At 35.5% G+C, this 27,314-nt stretch overlaps 1 protein-coding gene across 1 annotated transcript in view; it reads right to left on the bottom strand.

Annotated features, from left to right (window-relative positions):
- The window catches only part of LOC149802027 (MAU2 chromatid cohesion factor homolog), a 78,748-nt gene that overhangs the window by 26,875 nt on the left and 24,559 nt on the right, over nucleotides 1-27,314 (bottom strand). Inside the window, exons 7-12 of the mRNA XM_089956427.1 lie at nucleotides 25,071-25,146; nucleotides 21,604-21,677; nucleotides 19,467-19,557; nucleotides 9,866-9,969; nucleotides 6,645-6,722; nucleotides 3,448-3,513 (exon numbers count right to left, since the gene is read on the bottom strand). Coding sequence (XP_089812553.1) covers nucleotides 3,448-3,513; nucleotides 6,645-6,722; nucleotides 9,866-9,969; nucleotides 19,467-19,557; nucleotides 21,604-21,677; nucleotides 25,071-25,146 — 489 coding nt within the window. The remainder of the gene's footprint in view (nucleotides 1-3,447; nucleotides 3,514-6,644; nucleotides 6,723-9,865; nucleotides 9,970-19,466; nucleotides 19,558-21,603; nucleotides 21,678-25,070; nucleotides 25,147-27,314) is intronic.

Here is a 27,314-nt window from a genome sequence, read left to right as displayed (position 1 = left end):
GATAGGATCACAATGAGATAGGGGCTAGCAGAAAGCTAAGGGTTAACTCCTGTGCTGCCTTTCTCAACTCCTCAATATGACCCCCCAAAACAGAAGGAGGCTGCCAAGAGGGAGAGAACAGAGGGACATTGAATTCTGGGCCTAATAAGAAGATCATAGAGGTGCATCTATTTTTATCAAGTTAGGAGGTGATTAGGGTATTAGCTGTCATGTTATAATGACTACCTTGGCATACCAATTACCTGGCATTGGCACTTCCAGCCTTCTCAGCTATGTGAAAGATCACAAGATATGCCAGGCCAAGTAGGGAGGAAGCTGACCCATTGTGCATGATAACCCAATGCAAAAGCCCTTGGATTACTCGAGTCACAAATTTTATCTGAGACCCCAGACAATTTTTGTGATCTTTTATGATTGTGGTAACATTCTTACAGATGGATGTTCTTCAACATCCAGAGGCCCTTTGTTCATAGCAGTGACAGCCAATAGAGACTGGAATTTTTATGGTGGCAAAATTTCTGTACATTTCTTTGATTGTTGCATTTAAACAGAATCCTATAATTTCCATGGTTGGACTGGAATGCTTAGGCAATTGGTGTCACATCCCCCCATGCCAAATGGTTTGGGTATTCCACAAAAAAACCTGAAAGTTTGAAAGGGAGGTTTGTGGGTCCTCCCCCAACAGGGTCTTGATAGGCAGCATCCACGATCTGGGGGTCCAGGAGGCCGAATGCCCCCAGCCAAAAATGCATTTTACAATCATAAAACACTGCTCCTTGTGCAATTTAAGATCATAATATATAACAAAATAATCATTTGAAAAACTAACAAACTTACCAAAAAATTTCAACTTGACTTGAATAATTTCACAATATTTATTGTCACATGAATTTGTTCTCCAATAATATTGGTGCTTAAGTTATTTCATGTGCATGTCAGTGTTCACATCGTAATTAAGTCACAATAATTTCTCAATTTTTGCAGCAAAAGTATTTATTTTTTTCTTTTCATAACAAATCTGTAAAATAAACACCCAGGAACATCAACTCTATACAAATAATCCCATGCATTCACTTATCTTTTTCTACAATGGATACAACTTGTTGAAATGCCAGTTGAGCTCTTTTTGCGGCTTTGGCAAAGATTTCTTTAGCCTTCCTTTCTGACGGAATTTTTTGGCTCAACTTGCAATCGTTTCCTTTCCTTCTCAATGAGAGCCTTTTTCCTTTCAAGCTGGTGCTTGTATTGATCACATGCAGTGCGCATATTCTGACAGAGAGCTACATCTGTTCTCTCATGCAAGAAATCTTTCTTCTTATAGTAATTAACTGCACTTTTTCCAGATGCCTTCTAACCTCCAATTTTTCTGTACGCAGCTTCTTTTGTAGTTGCTGTTCCAAACGCTTCCAACTGTGATTACCATAGAGCAAAGGTCACAATTTACCAGTCCTCTAGCAGTCAGTTTTCTTATAACCTAACCAACTAAATTTCCATCAACTTTTTGCTCTATCCATTCCCATTTCCATACGTTTTTTAAAGCTTTATCTAAACTTCTTGTGTCATGGTCTCTCAACAACTCGGGATGCCATTTTTTGCAAGTACGCTTCTTCTTTCCATTGCCATCAGTTTCCATTACACGAAGATTCATTGGATAAATTTATACTTTTGACCAATCAGAATACTCTTTACAAGAGTCGTGGGCTAACTAATATATGGAATGAATACGTTACAAGAGTCGTTGCAGAATGGGACTGAAGAGACCTTTTTAAAAAAACTGGATCGTAGATGATAAAAAAAGGGACTATATCAAGAAAAATCAGATTCAAGTTGGGAGAAAAGTGGAATTCTGCTTTAAAATGGAGAAAAATCATGTCTGTACATTCTGCGTCCAGGAAAACAGCATTCTGTATGGCAGCATTGATGCTGAATCATCATCATCATGCATAAAAAAGGTCAGCTATGCTAATAAGGTTGATCAAGTCATGTCTAGCATGGAGTGTGATCTGGCAAGAAAATGCTGGTCCGGTGTGGTTGATTAGGGTGGCCCAGATGGGATGCTGGTTTGCCATGTACTGACATGACAGATACGGAAGGTGGGGTTGGTTGGCCAGTCTGCCAGGGTGGCCTGCTGGACATACGAAGTCATCACTGTAGGAACTGTTAAGCAGCATGCTGTTCACCAGTCAAGATGACAGATTTGTGACTGCCAAAACTGTATACTGATTGTGTGACATGCTGAACTGGCTGGTTGGCAGCCAGGATGGCATATGTCGAATGATATATAATTTGCTGGTCACACCTGCTGGCAAAGCCTGGATGTAATCCTTCATGCCCAGCTTTAACATTCCCAACTGCATATATGGGTGGGATATGGAGTTATGTCCAATGGGCTGCTAAAAATAAGCTTAAAATGATCCATAGTTTGCTGTAGTCTGTGTATCATACATGATTTCAATACAGCTTGTGTGAAACCTATTTGAAGTTGCTTAACCAGATCTAAATTAAAATAAAAGTAAAAAAAATAATTTATACAAAATATATTATACAAATTGTGCAGACAAGTAAATTAATTAAATCAGGACAACTTACAAATTGGATAATACACTGAAATTTAATAGCTCAATGCAAATACAGTAGTGAAAACTCAAGTGGGCAATAATGAACAGTAAAAGCAAAAGTGCATAAATATCAATACATTCACCTGAAAAAACAAATGTTATATACACCAGGTATATCAACCCTCTCATTTACTATATCACTGAAAAGAAATGTTGGATGGTCAAAACTGACTACAAATTGCAATGTCTTCTTCGGCAGTATTGTTCACAGTTGCATGCTAAAGTTTAAACTGGTAACATTCAGAATACAGGTGCCCACTTAGTGACAACATGGGCAATTATTCTGCACGAGTAACCTTTCTTCACATATATGATATATAAATGGAAAGATATTTTTTTGTCTTTCAAGGAATGATGGACTCTGAGGTACAAATAATTCCTAATTTTAACGTGGTTGACTAAAGTACATAATGGCGAAATAAACATGCATATCTGACATGCAAGGGCAACAACAATTTAAAACAATAAAAAGATTAACAATGAAAACACGTTTCAGATAAAAATTTTAAGTTCATCTTATCCCTACACCCCCACCCCCAGGGTTACAAATCAAATAAAACATCTGGATGCTTGAAAGTTCAAATGCTGTATTTACATCTGACTGCTGGCACAACAATACTTGTCTACATAAATGTGATTGAGAAATCTGTAAAGCTTGTTGCAGTAAAAGCAAAATACAAAATTCTGCAGATTCCCACCCTATTTTCTGACATGCAAAAATGTAAACAAAAAACTTAAATGTAGAGTCTTAACATTTACAATAAATAATGAACACAAGAGAATAAAGATTAAGTGAGGGCGGCAATGTGGAGCAGGTGCTCTGGCTTACCCGTAATGCTGTTTTAAACTGGGCCTCTGCTGCCTCCATACAATTCATTGACATTGCATATAAACCCTGGAAAAAGACAAAGATTTTCAAATCAACTGGGAAAAGGGGAAAATAGCAAAAGTAAAATGTATATGCAGCTACTAACTGATAAATGAGAAAGAGACCCGGTCTTGTGAATGTCAGTTTTACTTTTGAGAGTTCTATCTATCCTAACGCAGAAATATTAAAAACAGATTTAAAAGAATCAAAGGTCATAGCTTCACAAATTTTTTAACTTGCAAACTAATTTTGCTTGAGAGATAATTTGAAGGCATTCTTCCAAAAATGAAAATAAATGTTTATTGACAAATATGATAATGCCTATACACTAATTTATTATATACCTGAAAGATACAAATATAATGTTCTTCCAATTCTTCTTTTAAAAGCTCTTACATTGGCAGATAGTACATGTAAGTAAATGCTTAAATTAACCATGCTTGATTGGTGGCAAATGTTTAAATAAAACTTGGTTGGTCACAATAGCCCTTTACTTTAAAAAAATCCTAGTTCCCAACAATTGTCTTTTACCTGTAAGTTAAACCTAAATGATTTCTCAGTAGCAAAAAACCACATCTGACTCATTTTGTGATAACATAGCTACCAACCATCATAGGGATATAATGGTTTGGGAGTTTTGTTCTAAAAATAAAATCGTGAATGATAGATGGATGGATGGATGAATGGAGAAAAATAAAAATACTGAAACTGAAGAATTCCTAAAGGTAAAACATACACATTGACAACTAGTGCTGTATGTGTAGTATTACCTACATGGGGTTTAGGAAATGGTGCTAACTAATGACTGGTACCAAACGCAAGAGTCCCTCAATCAATGCTGTACTGGATGAAATTCTTTTACAAAAAATCAAGGTAAGACAATTTCATCTTTTTAACTGTGAATTGTCGACAGCATCCCTGATACTCTTCAGCAATAACAAGGTTTTCAAATAAAATGCTGTGGTGGATATACTGGATGTCAGCTTGGCAACATTTTCATGTAAGACAAAGTAGAAGTCTTTCGGTGAAAACCCCGATTCATTAAGAAAATCCATTCAGAAGTATTGACAATTTTTTTTAAAGACAGTCTTTATTGCAGCCATAATGGACATATGACTGACATCAGTTTCAATTAGTACCAACTAGGTATCATAAGAATTATATTGGTGAAAACCTCATGTCAATATAGCCATCAATATTGGAGAGGTGTGGTAATAACAAGATTTTCAAGATGGCTCCTGTCATTGCCATACTGGACATCAGATCTGTAAAATTTTCATTTGAGACCAGCTGGACATTTTCATTTGAGACCAGCTGGACATCATAAAAAGTCTTCTGGTGCAAACTCCACCGCCACATCAATGTGACTTACTGCTCAAGCAGAGTTGTTATAACAACGTTTTCAAGATGGCTACCAAAGTGGCTATAATGGTTGTCGGATGGTAATGTTTTCATTTATGCCCAGCTAATCATCATAAACCTTTTAGTGAAAACCTCATATTGATACGACAATCCATTCATAAGTAGTGATAACAAGATATTTATGATGGCTGCCTTGGTGGCCTTATTAACCATCCGGTTGGTTCCAGTTTCATTTGCACCATCCAGATATCATAAGATGTCTTACAGTGAAAACTCCATGTTGATATGATCATCCATTCTTCTGGAGTAGCGATTACAATATTTTCAAGATGGCTGCCATGGTGGCCATATTGGCCTTCAGACCAGCAACATTTTTATTCATGACTAACTAGACATCAAAGGTGGTGTTCTACAGATTCATACTTTGCAGAGCATATAATTTTTAAAGAAAAAGAATTTCCCAGGTCTTCCCCACTGGCAATCAAAAAAAGTCTATATCTTAGGTACTGTGAAAAGAACTGTTTATTTGGGAATTTTATGGCAATCGTCTATCCTCTGTGACTGACATTGATTGGATCTATAGGGTTGTGGAGGTTATGCAGCAAGTTGGAGGGGAAGTTCGTGGGCAGCCTGTCTCCTCAATTCTTCTGTCTTGCCTCCAAATAGCTGCGACAACCTGAAAGGTGTCATCCTCACCACTGGGGGGGGGGCCATGATATGGTTTAAGAGCTACTGTACATAAACAAGCATCACATCATACTAGGTCAAAATAAGAAGCAGCAGTCGTAGACTCCCATGCATGGTCATTACCCAATTTTTCAGTAAGCCAGAAAATTACTAACAATGCAAGATCTAACCCTGAAGAAGTAGCAACAATGTTTTGAAACATCATTGATTTTGAATACAAAACATTTTTGTCCACTTTATAGAAAGTAGGGGAGGTTTACTGACAGTTGCAAAATTCTTATCAACCATCAGAAGCGCCATCTGAAAAGCAGTTGTGTTGTGTACCAGTGGGAAGAAAATGCTGCTGGTAACTGACTTTCTGAGATAAAAGCATTAGAACTGCCCAGATTGCTAAATTTGCTGGAGAGGTGGTCAGTTGTTTCTTAGATTTTTTACTAACTGTTATAGAGGATAAGAAGAAGGAAAATTGCTTATATAAAAAGATGGAAAATAAATTTGGCAGGTGTGAACGTGTGTAAAGAGATCACCAAAAGAGTATGAATCTGAACACCATGTGTTGTAAATAAATATGGTAAAGTGACCACTATGTAATACTGCAATGTTTACCAAACTTTCAACATGTACATTGTATACAATAATGGAAACAATACCATTTAATCAAAATTATATAAGTCCAACTTTTCTCCCAAACACCTGTTAGGCTTCCTGAAAAGCTGACTGCTATTATAATGTGCATGCTGTATCTCACTCTCCTATCAATCTGTGCACCATGTGTTGTAAATAAATATATTGATGTGACCACTATAGCAGGTGTGACTGTGTGTAAAGGTTTTATTACCAAGAGTATCAATCTGTGCCCAATGTGTTGTAAATATATTGATGTGACCACTTTGGCAGGTGTGACTGTGTGTAAAGGTTTTATTACCAAGAGTATCAGTCTGTGCCCAATGTGTTGTAAATAAATATACTGATGTGACCACTGTGGCAGGTGTGACTGTGTGTAAAGGTTTTATTACCAAGAGCGTATGAATCTGTGCCCCATGTGTTGTAAATAAATATATTGATGTGACCACTATGGCAGGTGTGACTGTGTGTAAAGGTTTTATTACCAAGAGTGTATGAATCTGTGCCCCATGTGTTGTAAATAATCTTGGCTGAGATTGACAAACATGGCAGGCTTGAAAAATCTGAAAAATAAAGTTTTTCAAAAAATTACAATATTTTTTCTTCCATTCCACAGAAAATGTTTCTGAACATTAAAGTAATTTACACAAGATTAAAATAATTAGAGCATATAAATGGACCCTAACAACTGTACAGCACTATAATCAAGCAAAGATGGAATGGAACATTTCCAAGCAAGACTGGTATCATTGACTCCAGACCTATTTTGGTTTGTAAAGCTCCCGAGGCATTTAAGGCTTCAGTTGTATAAAACATTTAAAAACTTCTTCAGCTAATTGAAACCTTTTAATATTTCTCTTTGATTGATCAGTAAAAATACTTGTTTTGGGTAGAACTCTCAACATGCATCAGGGATTATTAGTCATACAATCTTGACTGTCTGATAATGTGTCATGCCTTTACTGAGAACATCCTGATGATTTTCTCGTATCTTTTTTAAGATTTGCCAAGTTTCCACAAATTAAATTTTATAACTAAAAGTGACATGGCACCTTCTGAAAAATATTAATATTCTAAGTACCTGTTTGATAATACAGCAAAATGTCATTCTGAGGAGAAACTTGGATAATTTGAGTGAAATTGGGGCCATAGCAGTTTATAAAACTAAAAAAATATGTAAGACATAATAGGACATCTAGACTATTTATAGTAACATTTTGTTCTTTTCCACATAGATATATGGTAATTAGACAATAAGGTTTGGTCTCATACTTTATGGCACAGCAACACAAATAGGTTATTTAGTGCTGAGGCAATTGGAGTCAGGTAGTTGACTGAAGCAAGTCTGATGGTAGGATCTGAACCTGCACTATTTCATTATTCAGACTGGCACACTAAACATTAAACCACCAAGACTCCACAATAAGGAGGTAGTCAGCATTCTGGATCGATGCAGATTGTATTATTCAAATGTATTATGAACTGAAACAACGGCAAATAATGTACACATCCATCCATTAAAATGTTACAAGATTCTGCTACCAATGACATATCAATACTGAAATTAAAAGATCCAATGCTATGTACTTTCAGTAGGGCTTTTGTCTGGGAGGCACTTTTATCAGATTAATATCCAATACAAATAAAGATTTCTGCAAAGCCTACAAATTGACATGCAATATACCACTTCTTTGCATGACTGTATACCGATTTAAGCATAACTTGATAGAGGAAACCCCATTTGTGTCAAGGCTTTTCTTTCATCATAAAACTTCAATGCTAAGCTTAATCCAAAAAAACCAATTAGCTTACTTTAGAGTTTGGACAGACATACAGTCAGATGAACTGCAAGACACGACGCCAAAGCAGGCCTGCTAACACTCAACTGGCTGACACCATCTAAACAGTGAAACGCAGCTGGCCAAGAAATTTGGGTTATTGGAATGCTTGCTGCTGAAATTTCTCCCAAAGCTATTGATTGCATATGTTATGAAGATGACTCTTTCAAAGTTTACCAAGACTGTTGTGTCTTCACTTTTTTTATTTATATGATTGCAGATCAATAGCATTTATCCAAACCCTCTCAGGACAGGGAGATGCTGAATATGCTCAGAACAAACTACTGGATGTAAAAAATGATGACGAATTGTGGTGGAAACCATCATGGCTATGTGGTTAGTGTGCAAGACTCCGGGAATGTTGGTTTCTAATCTCACCATTAGATCAGCTCAGGCCACCTACCGTGGTGATTCCTTGAGTACTTGACTGCAGCTACTTCAGCACTAAATGAGCTACTTGTGGTTGCTTCTATAGTCATAACAATACTACTACCTGTATGAACACAAATCCAACAGCTATTAAGATCAATCAACACCTGTCAAGATCAATCACTTCCATCCAACCTATGAACACTAAGCTAATTGGTAATTAAATGTGAATGGTTTCTTCCTTAAAACAGTATTCATAAAATTGCACTAGTGATTACTTTCGAACGACCATGGCATTTTTTAGTGGCTTAAGAGTGGTAAATATTCAGCTTTGATCTCTATCAGTTTGGATAACATCATCATTCCACATTTCAGGCAAACACTTGACCAGCACCTCTTGTTGAATGCAATTAGCATGTAGTCATCATTTGACGCATTCACAGCGAATCAAGTCTAAGTAAACTGAAATGAAATCATTCTTTTTGTTTGAGCCTGCTTTGTGTACAAACCAACTTCAACCACTATACTTAAAACATAAAGACTAAAAGAAAATATGTCACTGGTGGAGATCAATGTACTGTATTTGTGGACCTTTAGACCTCATAAATCAAGCCAATTCATGTTGCATGGATAATTGATACTCATAAGCAAATGATTGAATGACTGAATCTAATTGCCCATGGCTCTGACAATGATGAACTTGTTAAATTCAACAATTTCAGAATTATTGACCTCAGAAATATTTGTGTGTACCAGCAAACTTGACTGACACTAAGTTGATTCAGTGGTTTTGTTCGTACATTAGTGAATTGTCAGCTTCTGTACTCTGCTGTAGTTGGTGCATATACCCAGCATTTCATTAGTAACTCTGCCTCAATAAAATGGTTAGGTATTTCAGAACCATGGTGGATGGATAAAATGAAACATGCTTTCACAAGGAATGAAATATCATTTGAAAAAGTATTAAATACAATTTTCATATAAAAGTATCACTTATTGCTATTTCATTCTAAGTAATAGTAGTATTTGAATACTTTTTTCTTGTTTTCCTTACTTATGTCACAATATACTGATTTAAGACATTGAGTGGAAATTATGCCTAATGGATAATGTATAATGCTTTTTGTTAATAAAAAGAAAAGTTGAATAAAAAAGAAATGGCAAAGTGCTGCAAAATCTAATTAGGGCATTTACATATAATTACATATCAATACCACAAACGGTTTTTCCTTAAGTGAGGTAACAATTTGTTTTGTTTAATAGTCAAAATTTAAGAAGTTAACAAAAACTGAAAAATTTATATAATGGTGTGAATAGATCTAATATGGTTATCTACATAGTTTAAAAACCTGATGACTCTAAGTTAAAAAGCTAGAATGGATTAATGATGGATTAACAGCTGGATGGACAGAAGGGGCATAAATGAAAGAATTATGTAATTTTCATTTCTGTGATGCAATTCATGTTAGAACTGACTTAGAAATTGTAAAACTACTCACTTCTTGTATGGCAACTGTTTTGTTTCCCATGATGAGTCGACACATGATGATATGTTCAAGCAACATGAGTTGAAAGGATGATAGCAATGGATGAGCATCTAACACTGAAATGAAGGTTTGAAGATATTATTTTTTAAAACCGTAATACTTTCCCAACAGTATTATGCACTAATTACATAGAACATATTATTTATGAATATTGTTTACATCACTTGCTTGAATGTCCAAGATAACATGATCATCAGGAAACCAATTTTTGGAGAAAAATATGTTTTTGCAATAATACTTACCCAATCATAATACCTCAGGTACATGACCACAATCTCGCATATCAAGTCCTTCCAAGTTAAATTTTATCTATAAGATAACTATAAGTTATCTGTCCTCATAGGAGTCAGACAATGTTGATATCCACTTGGTTAGAGGAACTGGTGCCAAATGCCATCCATACTTCTACTGGCGTGGAATGCATACTCTGCCAGTAGACTATAACTGAAGTTAGCTTGGGAGGGTGTATCCATTTTAATATCAGGTCAATATTATCAAAGAAACATACCAGACACTGAAAGTTGCTTCCTTCAAATACATTACCCGATCACAATACCTTAGGAGAACAGACAACAAGTGGAAAGAGTTACCTCTTTGCGAAGAAGTTCCATTGCAAGTCCCCTAAAGCATCTGAGACAGCTTTATCTCTTGAGATATAACTAAGATGGAGTACTGGCTCATTTTGTCTCAATGCAACTGACCAGGAAAAATGTCACTGCAGTAAATCCTGTAGTCACAGGACTGTGTCACTGAAGCTGCTGATTGACCTGGAAAGTGAGTTTTGTTGCATTGCTGCTACAGGTCTCACCAGGACAGATCATGACCTTTGGGATGAACGATCTTGATGGTAAAATTAAGAGAGCTGTCTCCGACCCATGACTTATATAGCATCTGTCAAGGAACAATTGTGCTCAAAATGTAATGCTGGTGGCAACTGCCCTAACCTCACAAGCTGTAATGCACAATATCTTCATCTGATCTTGTTTTTTTTTCAGTTGTATATATCAATGATTCTCTACGGGCCAACTTTAGAAGAAGATGATGAAGATTCTCGAGCTATTCTCAGCATCGCACAACATTTCTTCACAACTCAAAGAAGAGGCCCAAGGCAGAGGCCACTCACATTCAACATTCTGTAGAGTTTGAGCCCTCTCTTCCAGTCTTTGTTGGTATGAACATTCATGCTGTAACCTGAAGCAGAACACTAGTTGAAGAACTAGCTATTATAGGTTTAAGCATCTCACACAGCCATTTTCTTAAACAGGAAAATCAGTTTTCTCTCTCCATTTGTGAACAAGTCAAGATCAATGGCCTGGTTTATCTTTCTAATCTGCGGAAGACACTTTTCATGAATGGTATCCTAGATATTATTGACCACAACTCCTATTCGATTAGTGTAATCCAGTTCCCTACACAAGTGAACACTAGCATTTACAGAGAGGCCCCAGCTCTCCCCTCCAAGAGTAAATCATGGAGCAAGCGACACCTTTTTGATTCTTTCAGCATTATCCCAGTAGTACATCTATGAACATGAACAGTGCAGCTTCCTAAAGCCACAAATACACATTTAGAGGGAAGCCATATTTCTAAAGCAAAAGCAAGGAAGAGATAGAGGAGCTGAAGAAAGGCAATACGTTGTCTTGGGCTACCTACCATGTATCCTTCCAAGCATGTATCCTGTCAACCCATTAACAATAACCACCATCCTTCCTCTTTTTCTTTTGAGAAGGCGAACTCACCAGCAATGATTAAGCATTCACTGCCTTTTAAGTCCTGAATCCTGACCAAGTTCCTGTTCTAAGGTGTGATTGCCTGATATTTGCAAACTCTAAAGAACATCCAGAGGAACTGCCCTGCAAATTGTTAAGACAAATTTGTCATTATATTTGGAGGGCTCCACATTTGGAAAGCTCTTTGGAATACCCTCAGGGCTTTCCTGGAGTAAAGTGGCTGGACCAATGCCCTTACAGAAGCTGGCATGGCAATGTCTGGAGATGCTGATTCATTCCTTAAAGCCACTCACATCACATGGAAAAAATACATCCACCAAGACAGTTTTGGCTCTATTGAAACTACTGCCTGATGTGTAAGTCAGCAATACAAGAGGTTCCAGTGACCAAGATCAGTACTGGAGACACGATAGAGACAAGTCCCACATTCCAGTACTGGGATATAGTGCTCCGGACAGAAATCTTGATTCTCGTCTTCATTTGTGCACACAGAATGACTTTCATCTGTGAGCAGAAGCTTTAAAATCACTAACATTCCTCTTTTTTGAACCTGACCTCTACAATTACTGTGTCTGGGTCACAACCACAAAATGCAGTCATTACCATCAGCTCTTAAGGAGGATTTCAACAATTCTGGACAAGACTACAAACAGGGTCTCATCTCTTCCAAATGATCAGGTACATGATCAAGAAATTGCAAGTTAAGGGACAGTGAGGGTGTGATAGGCCTCACAGAAGATCCGGGTGGTCTACAAAGACGGATGACTGCCAGCCATAAGCAAGCCTGGCTGCAGAGTAATTTTGAAAGTGAGAACCTCCAGAAAGAGGATCCCGAGGTCAGTTATCAGTATCAGTCCCAAAAATTGTTCAAATGCCACATCAACCTTGGTATTCCCAAGCAGTAGCAAAGACTCAGGGCAGCAGTGTGTGACATGTTAAACTAGGATGCCAGCTAACTGGAAAGACTTCAGGCCAAGAAAGAGGAATTCTTTTACCTCCTAAAAGAGGTGTCCCCCAAAGACCTGTACAATAATAATGCTGGTACGTATTCTCTATATATCTGATAAGCAATAACTCTTTATGCAAATGATTGATGGTGCAGAGATTGAGTCGAATCGGTATATGCCGGTATTTAACAATAAAATTTGCGAGTTCTAGAAAAAAAATGAGACTGTCTAAATTTGTGTACAGACAAACTGTAAAATGTGGTTTAAGTCTTCAAAGTTAACCATCTCAGCATCAAAGTCGGTCAGAAACCAACTTGTTCTTTTCATACAACTATAATACCCACACAGCTGCCAACTTTAAACAGTGGTTGACAGCAATAGAAAGAATCAGGAAAAGAGTCTGCTTATCTCTTTGATGGATTCAAGTAGTGTAATGGTATACACATTCAGTATATACAGCCTCCCTAAACTGATAAAATAGGCATATACACATACAGTATATACAGCCTCCCTAAACTGATGAACTAGGCAACTTACATATAGGCTGAAACTTCCATGGCTATCAAATTACTGAAAGATAGTACTGGAGTGCTGCTGCATCTTAACAATGGAGGAGGCCAGTTTCATCATGTGTATTTGCTGTCCAAAAAAGTATGTTTCTACTTCCGATGCTGTTTTGCACGATTAACTGTTGATGAGTGGATCAAAAATAATTAAAGCACCCCTCTTTCTGCTTCATATGTTAATCTGAACTTTTATTTCTTCTTGTTCAAAATAAACGAATAACCATGAGTCTGTTTGCAGAGGGACCAAAACTGGTTTGGATTTTGCTACTTTATATTTATGGACGACTGTCACTCTCACCAAGCCACTATAGCGAAACATTTTATGTCATCCATGTAAACACCATAACTATTTACTTCATAAATGAACTGTAAAGCAAAATTGTTAACTGTGTGTGGACTAAGCCGGGGACTGAAAGTGATGCAATGCGATTAAACTACTGCTGTGGTGTAGACTTGTGACGTTCATTATCAATGCAGCTCCTGTAAGGTCAGGAACTCATCACTTTGGAAAGGCAGCAGCTGTTGCACTACCTTAGTGGAAATGCTACTGATGGGTCTGTTTTTTTTATATACCTAGGTACAGTTATCTCCATAGGGAGCTGTCAGCCTGTGAAGGAATGTGCACATGATGAGGCAGATACCAGAATCATGGTACATTTTAGTCACTTTTGAGAAAATGGGTCCAAACAAAATTCTTGTCCACACAGTCAACACATATGTCACTGTCACTTCAATTGGCACTATGTTCAACTTGTCTTTGCATCCCAAAAAATGGACCTGTTGGTTGTGTTAGGGATTTGCAAAGGTTCTACTATTACCATACAAACACCATCTGCCTGAACCCTGGAAAAGAGAAATCTCATCCCCATCCCCATTACCAAAACTTCAGCAGATGTGGTACAGCTTCGTTCTTCAATATGGGAGTTAATGGCAAGCATGAAAATCCTAAATAAGACAACTGATGCATTTCATCCACATGAAAAGAGAACCCATTTAAGAAAGATGAAGACCTGTCTACTGATTTCTAGAATGTCTTAAGGCAGACACCAGCAACACAGCCAGTCAGTAGGGAGCAATTCTACACAAAGCGCAACAGCCTGGAAAACATTCCTCCTACGGAGATAAAGATGTTAATTGGAATATTCCATTGTTCTGCAGAATTTTGACAATTATACTGTTATTATTTTGCTTCTGTTTCTATAAATTAAACTTCTTCGTCTCTTTAGAATGCTCTCTTACAATATATTAAGTGAGTGGCATATCAGTACAGTACACAATATTCTCACACCAGAAGGATGAGGGTTGACAATAGAAGCTAAAGCTTGCATGAGCTATCAAATGTGGTTGCAAGTCTGAACTAGGTTATCAAGACTGCAAGTGTTCTAAAGCCATACTGCTATGCAATGTGTGTGTGTGATTTGGATTTTTAATGCAGCTTTAACAATTTTTCAGTCATATCGCTATGATGTCTGCAGTGTGGCAGTTTATAGTGATGTCTAGCACTGAAGCATCATGCCACAGACATGTAGCATGATGTCCCAACCCAGTCACATTATCCTGACACCAGGCCATCCAGTCCTAACACTAACCTCTTAAGGCTGAGCGCGAAGCGAGGAAGCAGTTAGTACCCTTTTTTAAGTCTTTGGTATGACTCGGCCAGGGATCGAACCCACGACCTCACGCATCCGAGGTGGACACTCTAACCACCCAGCCGCTGGAGCGGTCTAAGCCATGAAATGTACTTTGCAATTGCAATTGTCAGAAATAGTGGGCTGTTATAAATGGACCTGAGCAAATACCATGACTATACTGTTTGTAGAAATAATTCTGCTACTAGAAACCTTGATCTATCACTATTTGTTAGACCTTTTGGGAGTTATCCCATCAATAAAATGATGTGAACATATCATTATGATCCCATCTTATCATTTTTTCAACAACTTACTCAAAGACTTCATAATACAAATTAGCACAATGGGTTTGCCCACTGCAGTCTTCAAACACTTCTAATAAGCTTATGTCAGCCACTAAAGTAACAGCTTAAACTGATAAAAGGATAGTTTTACATCAGGTCCCATTATGAGTATTTACTGTTTATACAAGCTACATGTAATGGGCATATAATGAACTGTTTATCTTCTTATATTTGATGATTAATGAAAATCGTGTTTCTTAACACAAATGGTAAGGGGTTTGGGAGTTTTAAAAAGTCAGGTTTTTAGCTTGATATGCCATGTTATGGCAGGTGTCAACGTCTTGAAAATAAATTTATGCATTTCATCAGCGTGATCTAAGTTTTCTCCGCCAAATTAAATTTTTTAAAAAGCCCAATGAGCACCCCAATTAGAATGCAGGAGGAGCCCGATCTGAAAGTAGAGGGGAATTTGGCTATTGGATTTTCTTTTTAGCACTGACTCTAGTGAACAAATATAAAGTATCTGCATCACACTATCATTCAGTCAATGACTGCAAATCTATAATAGGTCAGGTATGTACCATTCAATGAACATACTAGTGACCATGGGGCAGGTATAACAAAAAGGCACCAACATGTATACTGTATGAGAAATTTGTCCTAATAAAGTTAGAAAACAGCGTGGAAGATAAATATAGATGGAATATACATCCCTGATGTCAAAAACTCCTCAAATTCACTAAGTAGTCTTGACAATAAACTAGTTAAAAAGATTTTTTCTAAGTCTCTAAAAAGAGCAGATTCCCAAGCATGAACAAAAGTATTAACTAAGTATGGAGAATTTGGCACTAATACTACTTTCCAAGGGAAGATTACTCTTGTCTGTTACCCAAATATGTGGACTGGCAACTCTTTTTTTATAGCTAATATGTGAATTGGGAGGGCTGAATTTGAGAGGTAGTGGTTGAACTCCTAGGGTTTTATGAATGTATCTGAAGAATAAAAATAGCAAATTCCATAAATTTTCAGTTATATAATAATGCAATATTGCTGATCTTTGTGACAGCTGTACAGTTACTGGGCAGAAATGGAAAGTAACCATGTTTCTGGCTCTCTCTCCAAAAGACATTACAGTATAAGTGCAGAAAATGCAAATGAAAAGGACCAAATGAGCTGGAGATCCCGCAGACTTACACCAAAAAGCCAGATGCAACAGATGCTTGGCAAGAAATCTTCGTAGAGTTCTTTGTTAACATTACTTTCAATTTTGTTAATTAAAAATGTTTAGAAAACAGTTGTTTCTCAGTTCCCCTAAATTTGGTAACAAAATCAATGGATCAATACTAATTGGCCTTTGAATACCAGGACAATTTCTGTCCAAATTAGTAAAATTCCCTTCAGCAATTTTTAATAAATAGTTGAAGCTTGTTAAATCTTTTATCTTTTTAGTAATATTAGCAACATTTCATGATTGATTGGCATCACTTAAACACCCCCATTATGCTACTATGCATTCTGTCCAATGTGGTAAAATTATGTCAAGAAGTTTTTCCAGAAAGATTCATTCAAGAATTTTCTATTTTTAGTAACAGTGGCCATATTTGATAGTAAAATGGTATCATTGGTAAGATACTTAAATTTCTTCTACGCTTTTTGTTACAGCTTAAAAGAATATCTAAATATTCAAATCAGAATACATTTTTTTTGCAAATAAAATTGTTATCCAAATATCTGATTGTTTATCTAGCAAGTGTGGTAACATTCTGCAAAAAATACAAACAGGGCAAAATGTAAACCATATAGTATAAAATCAGTTTGCAACGGAAAAACTCCCAACCTTATAAATCACCTGAAATCAAAACCCTTCTCTCAAATAATCACAAATTTAAAATTCTGAATAATCAGGCAGCTCACAACATTGCAATTTCTATTCATTACACTATTTCTATTCATTACACTATTTCTATTCACTACACTACTTCTATTCATTATATTATTTCTATTCATTATACTATTTCTATAAATTATCCTATTTCTATTCATTATACTATTTCTATTCATTATCCTATTTCTATTCATTATACTCTTGAAAAGATAACGTTGAAAACTGCAAGTTTATTAAGTACATGGTGTAGAATAGGGGTCATATCAACAAGCATTTGGTTTTAAACATTTTTGTAAATACCCCTTTATTGAAGGAAAACTGTTGATCTCCAGAAGCTGGAAATTTTGACAACCCGTTAAGTTTAGATTTCAATTTTTGGATAGCTCCTGGCATTATAACTTTGGGTTTATGGGAAGAAGAAAAAATGTAATAATGAGACTGTGATTAATTTGCAAAAGTTAAAATTACACCTTGAAAATGCATTTTTCAAAATATCTTGCACATAGCTATTACTATACCCCACCCTTTGATCATCTTACCCAAAATTTTAACTCTAATATCTTTCCACATCTGGTCCTTGATATAAGTCATTATACACTAAGAATCTGACACTATCTTTATTTTCTTATAAGTCAGTAATGGAGATGTCAGCTCCAAATCACTTACAACATATAGAAGGGGTAGGGGTAAAGAATTTCCTCTTGCAATAATAGTTGCTATTTTCTTTTTATAGTGCATTAGTACAAAGTTGTTGTAAGCAGCATACATGTTTTTTGCAGGGGTTATTTTTTTGCTTCCCTGTCTTTGTAAAAATGTCTCAACTGTTTCTTGGGAATCCCTCTTTTCCCATCAAACCAAATGGTCTCCTTCCAAACTTATGAAACTAGGTCCCTAGTAACTGGCACTGTAAAAAAGTTATACTGTTTATGGAAGCCATAAGGCCATTTCACATCCAATACAATGTACATCTTATGAAAAAGATGAGGTCAGTACCCGTGTATGAGTTTCATTTAAGACAATTATTTATAAAGTCTGAATACAAGTTTATTATGGCTTAGCAGATACTGTCAATATCCAATCTGATCACTACTTAGTCAAGTCTAAAATTCAGGTTCATCTTGAATGTTTGGCATAATATACTAGTGAAACAAATTCTGAAATCCTGGAATCACCCTATTTAAATTAAATTGGTAAAATGTCCTTGAGATTGTGATTACAAACAAATCCGTTCCCACAGAAATTGTTGATAGTCACAGTATTTAACAAGGACAAGTGATAAAGTTTCTGTCCTTCTTTACCGTCCATCTGTCTTAAACATTAAAGGAACACTCACAGATGCTCCCTGGATTTCATCATAAGAGGGGGATTCTGCCCCCCTCTCCCCTTCCCGACACAAAAAATAAGGGGGGAGTAGAAAAAATAAGAGGGGAGGAGGAAATGGCCATAGTGAAATATTTATATAACACTTCAATATCCATCTTTCTTTCGTCTTGCTCCACTCAGTAAGACCCCTACTGAAATCAAAACCTTTAAAAGATGTTGCCTCTAGTTGTATAAGCATTAATCTGTTGATTGTTTCTGAGCTTACTGTTTCTTTTCTATGTACAAATATTGTTTTGTATTGAGAACCCTGTTTCACAGTCTGTTTCTGAAGGGGCACATACAAAGCTAGCTTAGCCAGCTGTAACAAGTATCAAAACTGTTCTTCATGGTTAATTACAATTTTCACAACTCACAGGTACTGACTTTTGGATACTTCTGCTCCAAAATAAACTTTTCATTATTATAAGCCAATTCTCGATGCCTCTTTGGTACATGACACATTTTTTAATAATGCTTTGCAAGAACACAAGTTTAATCCATCAACTTCAAATGGCTTTAAAGGTTGTGCAAGGGTTGTTCCATTTAATTATACATGGTACAAAACATACATGGTACCCAGGGAAGGCAGTTTTTAAAAAATATATGTCAGGGCACTTTGATTTCATAGAGTTCATATTAAAATGATAAGAAAATTTTCAATTGAAGCTATGGGTTAGTATCCCACTTTAAAGGTGCCTTTTAATGGAACAACCCTAAACAAAAGTGGCAGACAGATGGACCAACTGACCATGATGAGCAGAAATATGAATACTTTGTCTCCCACTTTTCAGAAAATGGTTGGGGACAAACAAAAACTCTTTGAAACAAGTAAAATTTTAAAATACCTAGGAACAACTCTTCAATTACTGACAGATAAAGCAACAATTATAACTTTACATATTTCCTGATCTATTACTTGTGACAAAAGAACCTTTCACTTTTTTAAATGAAAATGTAGTTCACAAATATTGTTACTTTAAGTATGATTGAACCCAGAATCACACTAGAATCAGGCAAATGTAATCACCCCTTTATTCTGATGCATGGATCATGTTAAGACTGATGTTGCTGCTGGAAAAGTGTCCTACAACACCTATAATCTAGACCTCAAACTAATTACAGCAATTCAATGAAAAGGTGCGTCTTACTTTTTAATTTTTCTATTTGCATGAGAGCTTTGTCTGTGTATTTCTGTGCTTTGTCCATGTAGCCTGCTTGCATGGAATGCATAACAGTTACCTGAAAAGAAGAGTTACCATAAAATGTTTTAGTTTGCAGAAAAAAAAATATTTTAAAATGATGATTACAACAGTTCTAAATACTCACTGATCTAGAGTAATATCAGAATAATATCAAGTACTCATTTGGTTTGGAGATTCAGATATGAAATTTAACAAAATATTTGATAAATTTGTCTTCTTTCACATACCTTATATACTCACATACAAGTGCAATGCAAACAACAAAAAGACCCAGATCGGCCATCATATAATTTGCTGATAGAGCAGGTTCTATGATGTTTCATTGCTAATTCTTAACAAACTGCACAGACTCAGATCTGCTGGTACATTAGACAATGGCAGATCTGGGTCTGAGAAGTTTGCAGCTGGACTCATTTTGTAGGCGACTATATACAGTACACATTCCAGGTAAAACAAGCACCCATATACAGTCCAGTTTTATTCAGTTGATGCAATGCTTCCTCCAACATAAATTATGTTGACTCTTGGATAAAAGGCAAGGTTTTAATTTGACTTGCAATATACTTATCCATCATGGAAAAAAAAACAAAATAAAGCCTTAACAAGAAGGTGAGAATATTCTTTCACCTAATACCAGAACATAATTTTTCTTTCGAACACTCACACCATGACTGCATTCTACAAATTACAATAATCTTGCTGACAGGTAGCTACCAGCAAAATGTATTTATATTTGGATTTGTCTACTGTTATGTATATCTAATTTGCAATTGTTAGTTTTTTCTCCATGATTATATGTTGACCTGTCCAAAATCATGTTGACTGTGTACCTGATCAGTAACTTTTATTTTGTAAAGAAATAATACATAATTAATACTTCTCTCTGAGTGTGGATTCAGTATTAGGATCATCATCAACATAGGTCAATATTTTTATTTGTGTATGGGTCTAGGCCACTAAAATTCTCCCATGGATTATTCTGGTCTACCTGGTGGTTACCATGACCTTTATTATAATTTAGTAAGGTTTTATCTTGTTGACAACTAAGAATATGAACTTTTGACTCCCATCTGGGTTCTACTTAAGGCATCTTAGATTTTTATATGTTATTTGCTTGAGAAATTACTTATTCTTGCATTTAATATCAGGCAGAATCAATCTTATTGTTGTGTTCAGCATTTCATACAGGTGGAATTATTTATTCAAATTATCATTCACTGGAAATACAAAGTGCTGGTCTATAATATTCATGGACCGGAACATTAATTTGGAATCATAGTGATTTCAGACAAGAACATTTCCGAATAATATTGCTGTGATAACATCAAAAGACTGTTAGTACATTATCAAACTCCAGGCTATTGGCACACATTACCACATTTGAGACTACAGACACATCAATACATTCATTATTGGAACTTATTGGGAATACCACTGGAATTCGGTTGGAACTTTATACATTTGGACTTAATCTGCATTAATGTAATTTCTTTTAAATTATCACTTTGTATTCTAGGTAACTAAATTATTTGTCGAACTTTACAAAACTTGTTGGGTTTTGCTCTTTTCTATTACTTAGTTTAAAACCATAGAGTCATAATACTACTTCCCCTCCCTCAAATCTTACATTAAAAATCTGAAAATTCTTTTTGCTAGCTATTCTGATTTTTTACCACCTGTTCAAAAGCTTTAAGAAAACATTCATATTACTCAGTAAGTGAATGCATCCTCGAAGAGGGGAGAAATATTAATTAACTTTTAATTAACTTTAACTTTGCACGGTGACTATATAATGTTTATAATAATTATTCTAAATGATTCTTTTTCAATCTATTTCACATGAAAGAGGTTCAGATCTATGAACATGTTAACTCGACAGAATCTTCTTTATATCAGAAAGAAAACCTAAACTGGTAACATTTTCATTTAAAGACTTTACCAAAAAAACATAGAAGAAAGGTTTGTATAGGAATCACCAGAACACATTAGACACTGGAATGAAAATAAGTGTTTAATAATAGGCATCACATGCTTAATAGATTATTGTATTGTTCAGTAGTATTTGTCTCAAGCATTAACTTACCAAATAGACAAGGACACACATATGTTCCTTGGGTAACCACTGGAATAAATCCACTGCATTACTAGATTGTGGTTCTGCAAATGAAATAAACAATGCTGAGTCAGTATTTTTAATTAATTTCATCAATGGTATGTATTACACCTAAACTGTTCCAAACGAAGGCATGTGGATTTTTCCATCTCTCTCTGGTAGTGGGAACAAACTAAACCAGACACATGCAGCAAAGCAAATTTATCTCCACACTTTTATAAGTTATCCCTACCCACAACCCTTTTACACCTATATGTATAGCTTCCTCCACCCTATGCCAGCTCCACAACCAGCTACCTGTGAATATTGTGGGGATAATGAACAAGGGTTCAATAAAATTCTATATCTTGCCTGTAATTTCTCCTGGAATTTCACCCCATCCACCCCCATGTCACCAATATAAAAGGGGAGTAGAAGAAAAAAGATGGGGTTGGGGATTGTTATCCATCTCATTGTCTTCTTGATCAAATCTGTTTGGTCTCTTTTGAAATCAAAATTTTCTAGTTCCTCTAGTTCTAAAAGCATTAACTTTTTACCTCAGAGAGGGTATGGCTTTTTAGCCCTTCAATATACATGTACCAATGTTACCAAGTGCAGTGCGCTATAAACAGTACACCTGTTACCTATTCTACTCCATACACATGCCGGTTAAGTGTTAAACAGTGTAGTATATGTTACGTTTAACATCAATTTTAACGATTTTACATTTTTGGTACACATATATTATGAATAGAAAGATTTAAGAGTAAAATCCAATCATTATAACTATATAATTACTTTTCACGTAAGATATTTTTATGTGCTTTAAAATCTTGAGAGAACTCCAAGTCAGTGAAGCCACAAGAACAACCGTAGCTGCCATTTCTCATACTCAAAATTTACAAGTTCTTTGTCTGTGTCTATGTCACTAAATCATCTGAATTTGATAATTTCTAAAAACTAATTGCTGTCTACATCAATATCAGAGCCTTTACTTAAGTTATTGAAGCTTTCATAGTTGTGATTCTAATTATGAAAACTCGAATAAATACTGAACGAAATCTGCGGCCTCCATTCTGGAGAGTGGAGAATATGACCCAGTTACTTCAAATAACAGATTTCGACCAGGTCTTAAACAGCGACCACGTGATCTGACGTAATGGTCATTCACACCAAAGAATGTAGTATCTAATATGGGTTTTCCCCGAAGGTGGTGCTACTAAAACTCGCTCAAAATGGCTCATGTTTACAGCAGGCGTTGGAAGGCACTTCCATGAAAATGGAGTAGAGGCATCAAAAGGGGCTTCCATGTGAATCGGGTAGAGGCATCAAATGGCGCTTCCATGTGAATCAGGTAGAGGCGTCCAAAGGAACATCCATGAGAATGGAGTAGAGGTGTCCAAAGGCGCTTGCATGAGAATGGAGTAGAGGCATCCAAAGGCGCTCGCATGAGAATGGAGTAGAGACGTCCAAAGGCGCTTGCATGAGAATGGAATAGAGGCGTCCAAAGGTGCTTGCATGACGTAAAGGGTTAATCTACTGTCTTTAATCTGTTGCTTATCTGTGTATGAATAGTGTTCTGTGCTGAAAACCCCTTTCAAAGTTGGCCATCTGAAGAGGCATATGCATAGCTAGCTAAACAAGCTTCAACAAGATGGGAAACTATTCTTTATGGTTGTTTTGTAGAATTATCTGCAGTTAACAGGTGTTGTCTCAAGGATATCTCTGTTTTGAAAAGCATGTGATCCACGTCATATTAGCAGACATCCTAAAGTTCAAAATGCTTTTTTCTGATGTAAGAGAGTATTTTTGCCTGTAATTTCAGTAAATAATACATAACATACCAACATACCTCCTTGTCTGGTGTTGTGTTGTAACCATAACAGTCAAGAGAGACTGTGCATCTTAGTTTCTTTATGACGGTTTATCTAACCCAGACAGGCAGGATCAAATAGTTAATGCCATTTTTTTCCTGCAAGCACTGGGATAAAAGCTTGCTTTTCTCAATCGGATTGAGACTAGACCCAAAATAAACAGGGCTCCAAGTTGCAAGTGTGTGTGTGTGTGTGTGTGTGTGTTTGATTTGGATTTATAATGCAGCTTTAACAATTTTTCATATCGCAATGAAGCCAGCTATTCAAATGGCAAGCTTCTTTACAAGCACTTGGATTTGAAGGTGGTAGTAGGGAAAAGGTTTCAAAAGTGAATACAAATACAAAGATGATGGATCTAATGTTAAAATAACCTTCTCTCTGCTATTTGTAAATAACTGGCTAACAGAATTATCAAAGTTACAGTTTAGCTACAGAAAGATGTTTTGTACTATATGTGAATCCACTCTAGCAGGGAAAACTGACTTCTTTAGAGGGTCAAGAAAGAAATCACTCACATTACACAAAAACAGCAAGAAATACCAATACAATGGGGATTCAGTTTTACCAAGCAAATCATGTGGCAGGACAGCGGATAAAATTGTATCTGCCAATAGATAAAACGAGATGAACGGATCATGAAGGACGTGGAAATTAAATCTGTCACTGCTTTTATAATTGCAAAAGAAAAACTTCCTTTTTAAAACTTAAGCCTCTTGTCAACCAGTTTCTTCATAATTAAATGTTTGCAAACAGCGAATTTATTTTTAAGGTGGTAGCCATTCTGTGACCAATACACGAGACCTACTAGGAGCCTTTAAATGCCTCATGTGTATGCATGCTACAAAAGTGTAGTATAATTCTTCACAGATTTTGTATTTAAAAGTCACGTCAGCCTTACCTTCATCTGTGTGAATCTGTGTAATAGTCTGTAAAAACTTAAGTCTTGTCTGTCTTACCTACATCTGTGTGAATTTATATAACAGACTGCAACAGCTTTAGCGCTGTCTGTAAATTGTTTAATAGGCTGTAACTGTTTTAAGACTGTCTGTAATTTGTATAAAATGCGGAACTATATAGTTTGCTCAAACTGCTTAGGTCATGTCTGCCTTACCTACAGCTGAATTTGTATAATAGTATGTAACTGTTCAGGGCTGTCTATTATTTTGAATAATAGATTGTAACTGTTTACTTTGATGTAAATGCTTGCATCATGTCAGCCTTACCTTCATCTGCATGAATTTGTATAACAGACTGTAACTGCATATGTCTACTTTACCATCATCTGTATGATTTTGTGTAACAGACTGTAACTGCATATGTCTGCTTTACCTTCATCTGTATGAATTTGTGTAACAGACTGTAACTGCTTAAGTCTGCTTTACCTTCATCTGTATGAATTTGTGTAATAGAAACTGCTTATGTCTGCTTTACCTTCATCTGTATGAATTTGTGTAATAGAAACTGCTTATGTCTGCTTTACCTTCATCTGTATGAATTTGTATAATAGACTAACTGCTTATGTCTGCTTTACCATCATATGTATGAATCTGTGTAATAGACTGTAACTGCTTATGTCTGCCTTACCTTCATCTGTATGAATTTGTGTAATAGTCTGTATACTTTGCTGCAACTGCTTCAGGGCTGTCTTCACACTCTTCACCTAAAACGATGACAAAATGAAAATTAAATCTGAAAGCAACTGCAGTCTATCTTTCTGACCACCCATAAACAAGACAAGCATTCCCACTCATTCTGTTCAGTACCAAAGGCAGTATAAAGAACCTTTTCTGTCCCTGGTAATGAAAATAAAATAATGATAGATTTCAAGATTATTCTTGTTAAAGCTCAGTTAATATCCCAATCCATTGATTTTATGTTTGCAGATTTCTATTTCTCACACAAAAATCAACCACTGAACATTGGTTGGTATACTGGAAACTGCAGGATAAAAACTTAGTTAATGAGTAGCAGAGATACACTGGTCTCTAACAACTACAGTTTTTATTAATTTTACTATGAAGTGTTGGCATTTTGTTGCTCTTGTATAGTATTCACCTCAGTGAAAGAAATAACTCATATTAAGAAAATGAACTACATTTAAAATAATTACAACAAAATAAATACAACGGGCTTCAAATGAACTGACCAATCTTAGCTCATTACACAATTAGTTCTGCTCATGGTGTTTGAGTGGATTGCTCAGTTTCAATGGAAGGCCAGCATTGAAAGTGACAGTGTCCCCATGCCATTTTTGAGAAACAGTTGCTTCAGCTGACAAGGGAGACAACAAACCTTGCCAACTGCAGAAACTAGCTAAGAATTGTTACAACATCTAATAGATGTTGATTCCATCTGCAAACAACTTAGACCCTGATCTGCCATTGCATAATGTACCAGCCGATCAGGGTTTATGCTGTTTATTCTTCTGATTACTCTTAACAAACTGCAAAGATAAAAAAACTTCTGCTACTCTAAACAATTTTCACAAATATTTCAGATTATCGTATACATGATTTAAGTGAATGCAAAGGAGGAAGAGGAGGAAAGTGGTCATGAGAAAAAAAAACTAATTCAATGACAATTTACAGTCATATATGACAGAAACTTGCAGAGATTTACATTAAAAGCTCTCCTCAAACAACTTTACTGAAAAAATGTATCTAAAGAATGCTCAGAGAATTGGTATGTTCTGCAAGAATCAGGTACTTCTGCATTTAATACATATAATTTGTTTAATTCATGGGTAATATTAATACATATAATTTGTTAATTCATGGGTAATATTAATACATATAATTTGTTTAATTCATGGGTAATATTAATACATATACTTTGTTTAATTCATGGGTAATATTAATACATACAATTTGTTTAATTCATGGGTAATATTAATACATACAATTTGTTTAATTCATGGGTAATATTAATACATATAATTTGTTTAATTCATGGGTAATATTAATACATACAATTTGTTTAATTCATGGGTAATATTAATACATATAATTCGTTTAATTCATGGGTAATATTAATACATATAATTTGTTTAATTCATGGGTAATATTAATACTATCATGTACATAAAAAGTATTATTATGCAAAACCTGATAGTTACTCAGGTTGTTAATATATAATTTTCCCCCAATTTATCAATTTAGATAAGATTTTGAAGTAATATTACATACTATTACATACTGGATGTAACATAGTTCTTCACTTCAGTCAATAAGGTTGTTTTACTGTAGAAAATAATCCAAGTGTCTGGCAATGTATCCTCAATAGAAACTAAAACTTGGAAACTAGTGCATGGGATAGTCAAAGGTAGTCTTTTTATTAAGGTCACATGACCTCAATGAAACAAGCCACTGGCTTACAGTGCAAGGATAATGTCATTTTCAAAGATAGTCTTTTAATTAATGTCACATGACCTCAATGAAAAAAGCCACTAGACTTACAGTGCAAGGTAGTGGCAACAATTCAAAGCAAATTCTCATTCATTTTTCCTTTTTTTTAAAATTAAAAAAAAAATTACACTTAATATTTTGTAGAGACAGCATTTTAAAAACAGACTTTCAGGCATCCACTAAAGTATTTTTTTTGTCTAATAAATCTGGACACCCTATTTCATCTGAGAACTGAGGCAGTAAGATAAAGATCAGAACACATTGATTTACTAAAAAATTATAATAAAAGTTGCAAATTTTATGTTCAGACTTTGCTATCAATGTGAGGATATAAATTATATGAAAAAACTTTAGTATATTCACTACCATATGTTTTCAGTTATAAGTGCAACAACATAGGATTTAATATGCTGTCTCATGATGT

The sequence above is a fragment of the Sinohyriopsis cumingii genome, chromosome 4, assembly GCF_028554795.1.
Source record: "Sinohyriopsis cumingii isolate HCF-2022 chromosome 4, ASM2855479v2, whole genome shotgun sequence".
In the NCBI taxonomy this organism is placed as follows: domain Eukaryota; kingdom Metazoa; phylum Mollusca; class Bivalvia; order Unionida; family Unionidae; genus Sinohyriopsis; species Sinohyriopsis cumingii.
Note: the sequence above shows the minus strand (reverse complement) of the source record. Positions and strands in the feature narration are given on the sequence as shown.